Here is a 9,106-nt window from a genome sequence, read left to right on the forward strand (position 1 = left end):
CCTGTTCCTGGTGATCTTGGGTGCCTTCTCAGATCCTTGCTGTGGCCTGGAATTTGTCCCAAGTGACAGTGATAACCAAATCCAGACACTAATGATTTAGGCAGGTTGTTTGTCTCTGATCCTTTGTTTCTAAAAGCTGGCATGTCCACGACTGTTTTCCCTCCTTAGGATTTGGAATGTGATGGAAATTGTCCCACTGTTTGGGGCACATGGCTGAGCGATGTTATTTCTGACTTGTTGGGTCTTTTTCAACAAAACCTGGTGATGACAGATCAATGTGGTGAAAGTCATTCAAGCAAATTGCTGATGAGAAATATAGAAGCAGAAACCACCAGGCAACTTGAAATAGGATTCTCTTCGACTCATTATTTTATTCATGAATTCAATGAATATTGATTAAAAACCCGCTCTGCCAGGCAGTGGAGTTGGTGCTGGGATAAACAAAGTTGGTCAGACCCAGCTGTAGCTCCCTTTGATTAAGCACTATGTGACTTCTAAAACCTTTCTCCATTCACCTGGATTCCAGTGATGGCCATATTGAGTAGTTTTCTTGTTAAATCTGGTGGTCAAAGGACTTAATCAAGTTAGATGGCTGCAAATAATAGGGTTGTTACCCCCACTCTTCACCCGGTCTAGCCTGTTGCTTCTTAATTGTGGGTCTTAGGTAAGAAGAAAAGAGCAAAACCCTCCTTATTCCTGTTATTCTCTGGATCTACTGAAAAGCTGGGTCCAAACCGGGTGCCAGTGGATCCAGTTGTGAAGGAGGTCCTCAGAGAGCTCTAGAACATGCATGTGTTTTGCTAAGTGCTTTTGAATGGACTAAATTTCTCAGCTTTTTCCTGCTAATATACTAGTAGTAAAATTTTTCATACTATTCCCTACCCTTGCAAACATACACTCAAGTAAAAGAGGAAGTAAATCTTGCCTAATATTTAGAGTTCCTATGGCTGGAAATGGCTTTTAATTCCCCAACCCCCACTACCGCGCCCAAATTCCTTGTAGCCCGTGAATCATATTTAACAAACTAGAATCCCAGGGCATGAGATTTTTCTTTTCCTTTGCTGCTGGCTAAATTTATGGTCATTTGGACCATTAAAGCCATAGGTTTCAGCCGCCAGGGCTTTTCTACCTTCTGGTCTTTCTGATTGTCCTGCCAGAGAGCAACAAAATCCCCCTGGTAACTTGTCCCCTCTCCTCCTTCCTTGCAGCTGGTCCGGGACAACGCAGACCTGCGCTGTGAGCTGCCCAAGCTGGAGAAGCGGCTGCGCGCCACCGCGGAGCGTGTCAAGGCCCTGGAGAGCGCGCTGAAAGAGGCCAAGGAGAACGCCATGCGGGACCGCAAGCGCTACCAGCAGGAGGTGGATCGCATAAAGGAGGCAGTGAGAGCCAAGAACATGGCCAGGAGAGCGCACTCGGCGCAGATTGGTGAGTGCGCGCCGAAAAGTACCCGGTGATTGGGAGCAGCCGAGGACATCTCTTCCAGGACCCCTGCTGATCTGAAAGGCTGTGATGGAGCTTGCAGGACTTGGCCCTCACAGCACCCCAAGTTCATCCCTGTAGAGTGGGAATGTCTGAGCCGCTCCCCAAGTCTGAGCTATTCCCGCACTTGCTGTGGTGTTCAGAACTTCCCAGCTGGATCAGAAGCCAGTCTGCGCTATAGGCAAAGGTCTTTGTTTTTAAACAGAGGAATGCTCTTAGGAATTTTGGAATTATATGAATATTTCTCAGAAAGGCCTGAAGGCCCCTTGTGTTCTACAGGCAGAACCAGGAAGGATCCTGTATGTGGCAGGAAGCCTTAGGGAATGCTGCCTACTTGCAAGCACAGGTTTGGAAATAACCCCGAAAGAGCCAGATTGGCACCAGTGAGCAGGGTGTGTTTAGGATCCTGCAGGGGGCCCTTTAAGACCTATATGGATTTGGGCACGTTGCCCCAGCAGGAAAGGAGGGTGTAGTCTCTGAGTCATAATTGCCAGGTTAAAGCCATAGGAATAAAAGGGATTTAGGGATATTCTCTAAAGAAGGGATTTTTCTTTTTCAAAAATTGGAACAATTCTCCTACCGTGTAAGGTGATTTCCCATTAGATATTGCTGGGCAGGTACATTGTGAACGAGCAACTTCTTGTTTCTAGTTTTAAAATACCTTTGATTGGTGATTTGTTGCATTTGTTGGATTTCATACCCTTTGATAATCTACTGAAAACTATGACTCCTTTCCCCAGATAACACATCACCAATGGAATTCTGCTTCCAGTTTCAGGGCTGTGCATATCCCTGTGAAATCCCTGCTGGAACCTATGGCCCTACTTTGATAAAAGTGAAAGTCCTTTGTTTCTAATTTTTGTCTCAATTTATTCAATTATTTTTTATTTAAAAATAAGCTAATTGATATGTAAATTCTCTGTCTCCTGAATGGTTGTCCTGGATTGGCTAACTGTACTGCTGGGGGAGCCAATTTCCCCTTTTCAGAAAGGTGGTGGAGGAGCATTGTAATGTTGATGAGCATTTTGACTTTTGTCCCCTGTGACCCTAGGTATCTGGGTCATAGATACACAGAAAGAACTAAGTGTCTGTTCTCTCTCTTTTTTTTTTCTGTTCCTTGGATATAGCTAAGCCCATCCGCCCTGGACACTACCCAGCATCATCTCCAACAGCCGTCCATGCTATCCGAGGGGGAGGAGGCGGCTCTTCAAACTCCTCTCACTACCAGAAATAAATAAAGTGAGTCCTGCTGTCTGGGGCGGTTTCTCTTTAGAGCAGCCCTGGGGCATATTTGGGAGCACAGCCATCTTGCTTTCCCAGAGCCCCAGGCCTACCATCTCAGCCACATGCAAATGGACATTTAATAGGGAAGAGTTCCACTCTGCTGCAGGATAGGCCCTGGGGTTCCAGGTGAGCAAAGGCCTGGGCCTAACCTCTCCTCAGTCTAGAGCCCTGGGGTCTTCTAGTGAGCCAGCTGGGGCAGGTGACTCTGAGCCAGGCCTGGCTTAATCACTTCCATGGACAGGTGAGGTGTGGTAAGACTCACCTGAGCTGCCTTTTATCCCTGGGACTCCCCTCTGCAGAAGAGCATCCACAAGGACCTTACCTGTTTGTCAACTGCATTTACCCTGAGCAGACTGAAGTGGGAGGTGACTTTGAGTCTTAGGCATTGAATATGAAGGAAGAGCCACATAATATTCATCCTTCAAACCTGTCTGACCTCAAGCAGGGTTTTCTAAGAATTGTACTAATTCAATAAGTTATTTGTTGAGTTAATAAACTGGTAAATTTAACTCTACAAAATGTTTAATAATAGGCACATCAAAGTTATTTATATACAAATGACTGAGGAAAACATAAATAATACATATCACAAAGAGAAAAAGGGAGGAAGGCTACAAACTGATAATAAAAATCTGTTTTCATCAAAAATCAATATTTCCATAATAAAAATCAATAACCCCTTAGGAAAAACAGACAAAGGACACAAGAATAAAGGGAACAGAACTAGAAGTACAAGTGGCTTTTAAACTTATGAAAAGATGCTCAACGTCTATCAAAATAAGAAAAATGGAAATTAGAGCTACACTAAACTAAGAGAAGAGAGAGATGGCTTTAAGTCTCAGGAACTGAATTGAAAGAGCCAGATGATATTCATTCTTTTATAATTACTATCTGACCTCACGTGAGGTTTTTAAGAATTGTGCACACTTGATCTATGTCCAGCTCTTGTAGCCAGATGCTTTCTCTCAATGTCACAGAGCAAATGTGCTGGGGAGGGCAGCGTGGTTGAGGGGGCTGGAGTTGGACAGGGGGCCCTGACTTCTCTAGCGGCACATCTTCCACTTCCTTCAAGTAACTTAACCTGAGTCTTTTTTCTCACCTGGAATGGGGAGAATCTTTTACCTGGGTGGTTGGCAGTAATAAGAGGCTTAAATGAGGTCCTTTTTGGAAGCTATATGGCACATAAAAGTGCTCAATAAAAATGTCTGTTGCTAGTGTAGATGAGCAGTGCAGAACTTGGTGCACAATAATTGGTTGATAAATGTTGGTTTATATTCTCCTTTATTAGAAATAAGAAAATCCAAAGTGTTTTTCCTGTTTTCACAACCACTCCACACTGTTGCTACCAGGCTCTCCAGCATACACCAACTGCACATCCTTTAATTCAATACAGTTCTGGCACCAACTCCCTGGAGATAGCATGGAACCCCATAGGTTAAGGGCTCAGTTCCACAAGACTGCCCCCCCACCCCCACTGCAGTTGCCAGTGGCAAGCTCTAGGTTGTAACCTATACTTTTGGTCAACTGGCTATAAATTGGGGTTCCCACCCCTTCTCAGGTTTAGTTAATTTGCTAGAGCAGCTCACAGAACTTACAGAAATATTTTACTTACATCTGCCCATTTGTTTTAAAAGGTATTAGAAAAGTTACAGATGGTTGAAATGCACTGGGCAAGGCTGAGGTGTGTGTGGAACTCTCATGCCTTCAACAAATGCACCACCCCCAGGTGCCCTGTGTGGTCAGCAACCCAGAAGAGCCCCAAACCCTTTGGGTTCTTACGGAGGCTTCATGACATGGGCATGATTGATGAAATCATTGGCCACTGGTGGACAACTCCATCTGCAGTCCCTCCTCCCTGAGGACTGCAAGTTCCATCTCTCTTGGTTCATGGGTGGTTTCCCTGGCAACCAGTCCCCATCCTGAGATTATCCAGGAGCAGCCCCCACCCAGCCATCAGTTATGTGATTAGCATACAAATTTCACTGATTGATTAAGCCATTCCAAGGGTGTTAGGAGTTTAAGAACCAGGGACCTACAGGAAATATTTCTTATTAGTTTCATAGTCTTCAATTCATCTAATTGTTACAAAATAGATTTTGTATCTCTCTAGTAATATATTATAACCATTGAGTAGGGAAGGCCCATGTCTAACTGAGCATGTATTTGGTGCTGTGAGCAGATATGAAAACCTATAAAAGTAATATTTATCTAAAAGCTATGAGGAACAGCATCCATTTTTAAAGAAATAACTGGGAATTTGTCAGTAGAGGTTAAAGAAGTTCTTAACCAATGGAATGGGAAATAGGGTAACTAGAAGTGAAGAAATGCTAAATCATTTACAAAATAATTAGAAATATGGAATTCTGTGCCTAGATGAGATCAAAACCTTTGTGAAATTGTCTTTCCTGATCTTTGGGATATCTCGTTCCAAAGCCTCTGCCCTGGCAGAAAGTGACCTTGACTGCTGGCTCTTCTAGTCCTGCTGGAGCCAGAGTGTTATATTCTGACTTGGGTGGCATCTGGAGATCTTTGGGATTCCCTTCTGCTTCATCTCAGGGTTTAAGGGACATAGTCAGAATAAGGTTTCAGAGCCACTGGAGATGCCAAAGTGCAAAAAGTCAAAGAATCCATGGTCATGCTGGCATTGGTCTCATCTGATTTCAATCCGGGGGAGCTGTCCCATTGGGACGGTTATTTTCCAAACCTCAGATCTGGACTTAGGACAGTATAGTGCAGCAAGTTAAGTCCATGCGATTTATAACTGGCTGGACCAGTCGTGGCCTTGGTGTGTAACACCTGTGTTTCAATTAGGCAAGTTGCTGGCTTCTTTCAGCCTCAGTTTCCTTGTCTGGGATCAGGCATCTAGAACATTTTCTGTGTTTGGTTTAACAGTGGAGGAGATGTAGAAGACTTTATCCTTATTCAGTGGTATACTTGCTTGGGGGACAGAAAAGAAACCAGGTAGTTCAAATGGTTGTAAGTGCTCTGAAGATAATAAAAACAGATTAATGGAATAGAGATGGGGGATGCTATTTTAGAAGAAGAGGTTGAGAATTGAATGGGGAAAAATGGCAGCTATGCAATAACCTGGGGGAAAGTGGAATGAATGGTTGGAACCCTCCAGGTGAGAATCAATGAACTGTGTTTTGGAGTGATAGGGAGGTTGGTAGGGCTGGAGCCAGTGATCCTGGGAGACTATCCTAATTAGAGCTGTTGGGAAGGGATTGGGTCCCAATGAATGAGGCCTTTGAAGCCAAGGTGAGCAGTTTAGATTACAATCTAATTGTGCCGGGAAAATGGGGGGCTTTGGGTATAAGAGGGGTGGGAATTGGTTCATGATTGGGGGAGGCCACTCTGGGCTGGATTCTGGAGAAAGGGTGTGGGTTGAGAGTAAGAGTAGAGGCTCACCGAGGAGGCTGCTGTAGGTGTCCACTTTGGAGGACACCTGTGGCACTGATTGAGGTGGTGGCAGCCAGGGTGAGAAGTGGTCAGAGTTGGTGCAGGTGTTAGAGCTAGATTCACTGTTAGGGCAGATTAAGGTAGAGAAGAGGAAGAGGAGGAGAGGAGGAGGAAGGGAGGGAATTCATGCCCCTAGGCTTGGGCCCCAACAATTAGGTGAATAATGGTACCTTTTTAACCATGATAGGGAAATTGGGCAATGCATAGGTTTTGTGGGGAAAGCTTGGTTTCCTCTGCCTCTTTGATATCCAACTGAACTTCCCATCCAAGTGGGTGTGTGGATAGGCTGTTGGACCCAGGAGAGAGGCTAGGACTAAGAGTTGCTAAGACCTTGGGTCTGGAGAAGGTAACCCAGAGGGAGGGGGAAGGAGCAGAGAGGAGTGCAGGGAGGGGAGAGTTAAACCATCCAGGGGACTGGCAAGTGGGAAAGTTAGAGAAGGAGGTGGTACCAGTAAAGGGGTCTGAGGAGAATATGAGGAGGCAGGGCCCTGGTCCTAAAAGGAAAGTGGTCGGTCAGCTCTGAGCTTGAATCAGATGATAACAGGAACTGGGTGGCAAAGCCAGATGGTAGTGACCTTGGCAGTTTCAGGGAGGAGACTTCAGGCCCAGTTAACATGGTCCAGAGAGTGGGGTGAGGAAGTAGCGTCTGTGACTGTGCGCAAACACACTCCTGGAGTCTTATTAGGAGAGTAGAGTTGGAGATGAAAGGTTGAGATGGGTGCCTTTTGTAAGTTGGGAGATATTATTACAGCTTATCTGTAGGTTGATGATAATGATCCAGCAGAGAAGGAAGAGTAGAAAGTGCAGGTGCAGGGAGGTGGTAGATGGGTGTGTGGAAAGGTCTGAACATTCACTGCTTATTTTCTGGTGCAAGTAAGAAGCCAGGTTATCAGCTGGGAGGGGAGGCAGGTCTGCAGGCTTGAGAAAAGGAAGGTGTGAAATGGGTCTTTCAGGTAGGGCTGAGTGCTTGTTCAAGGTCCCACACTTGATGTAGACACCCAATTAAATATTTGTCCAGCTCCCTGGTTCTGAGAGCCCTGGAGATTGCCTCCCTTTCTTGGCATGCTTTGACAAGTCAGCGGGGACAAGTTCAAACATGTCCACCAGATGGCGCCAGGAGGGCATTGCTGAAACCTTGATTGTTAAGACTTTGAAGGCCAAAGAGATTCTTACTCTCTTTTTTTCTTTGGTTTTTCTATATCTAGACTATTATGTCTCAAACTTGAGTAGTTAAAAGAGTAATTTGAAGAAATAAATTCTCAACTGGGAGTGGCAATACACACCTGTAATCCCAGTGACCCGGGAGGCTGAGGCAAGAGAACAAGTTCAAAGCCACCCTCAGCAACTTAACAAGGCCCTATCTCAAAATAAAAAATAAAGAGGGCTGGAGATGTAACTCAGTAGCCAGTGCCCTTGGGTTCAGTCTTCACTACCCAAACAAATAAATACACAGTTTCCCAGAGTTTATTTAAATTATTTTATTATAACATTTAAATATTTGCAATTTTTAAATAGTCTACATTTCCTTCTTACATATCACATACAACTATAAAGTCAAAACAGATTTAGAAATTAGATTAAAATAAGATCAAATATTCAAACTGTCCACCTTAACATAACCTAACGAAAGTTGATCTTTTGCTGAAATTTAAGAGGTAAGTGCAATGTGACCCTGGGCTATGTTGCTTCTTGTAGAGTTTGGTGTGCCCTTACTTCTGTGGATCATCACACGATTTTTTTTCACACCCTTTTCCTGTTAAAACCACTGCACAATCACAGCATGACCTTGTGTCATGTTTTCACATGGCTGGAACACATCATTTTCCTACCAAGTCCAGCTCTTTCCTCTTTTGCTTGAAGGTGATTCAAGTCATGGAAAGTTGTGCCAGCTCATTACAGCAAAAGCAAACGGTGCCATAGGTTCCTGGGAATGAACGCCTGGCTATAATAAAGGGGTCAACTAGATAACTCAGGTGTTCATTCCCTGGACTAATGACTGTCACTGAAGGATGACTCTCCCTTCAGGACCTACTTCTTCAGAATCTTTATTGTGAACATGTTTGTCAGTGGTTAATACGAATAGCATCTTTAACTTCTTCAATGGTGGGATAAAACAGACGCGTCATGGAGATCTGTGGGTGTTTACCACTGTTCCCTTTTGCTGCCACAATGGCCAGCTGTGACTGACCACTGTGTTTCCTGAGTGCCTGCTGCACTCAGAATCTTCAGTCCACCCTGAAAGGAAAGTGAGAAAGCAAGAGATGGGCGAGCAAGGAATGAAGGATGGAGACCAGGCAGAGATCCACACAAAGGCTTATTTGTCAAAGCTGACAACTAAAGGCACATTTTTCCATAGATGGAGAGAGGGCCAGAGATGTTCGGGTATTGAGCTTTTGTGGGGTGGGGGTTTGGAGCTGTGGCTGTGGTGCTATGGGAGAGGCTGGGGGTGCTTGCATCAGAGCTAGGACGGTGGGAGTAGCCAGGGATTGGCTTAGGTTGATGGCACCATGGGGCTTTCCAGAGTCATGGGGTCATGTCCTTCTGAGATTGGCTTAGGGTTTTGGTACATGGGGTAGGTCACTAATGGGGGTGCGGGGAGTTCAGGTAAGAGGAAGTACAGGAAAGTGAAACTTATAAGGTACGGGTTAACATTTAAGAAGGCTGCTCAGATGTTAAATCAAGACCCTATACACCCCACTAGGGCCAGGTGCTAGGAATGCACAGATTACTTTCTAATCCTAGAAGTCTTGTCACAGTAAGTACCACACTGTCAGGGAGATTCTAGGTGTATAGCAGAGATAGGAAATTCAGTGTTCAGTAACCTAACCTTTAAACTTCAGGTGTCCTTGACTTGGGTGCACCTGGCCTTTCCTGCGTACCCACT

General features: G+C 44.9%; 1 protein-coding gene across 1 annotated transcript in view; it reads left to right on the forward strand.

The window, feature by feature from the left end:
* Window positions 1-2,713, forward strand: part of Kif5c (kinesin family member 5C) — a 136,468-nt gene extending 133,755 nt beyond the window's left edge. The window contains exons 24-25 of the mRNA XM_026389134.2: window positions 1,209-1,425; window positions 2,607-2,713. Of these exons, the coding sequence (XP_026244919.1) occupies window positions 1,209-1,425; window positions 2,607-2,713 (324 nt within the window). The remainder of the gene's footprint in view (window positions 1-1,208; window positions 1,426-2,606) is intronic.
* The last annotated feature ends 6,393 nt before the right edge of the window (window positions 2,714-9,106 follow it).

The sequence above is a fragment of the Urocitellus parryii genome, chromosome 1, assembly GCF_045843805.1.
Source record: "Urocitellus parryii isolate mUroPar1 chromosome 1, mUroPar1.hap1, whole genome shotgun sequence".
Taxonomy (NCBI): domain Eukaryota; kingdom Metazoa; phylum Chordata; class Mammalia; order Rodentia; family Sciuridae; genus Urocitellus; species Urocitellus parryii.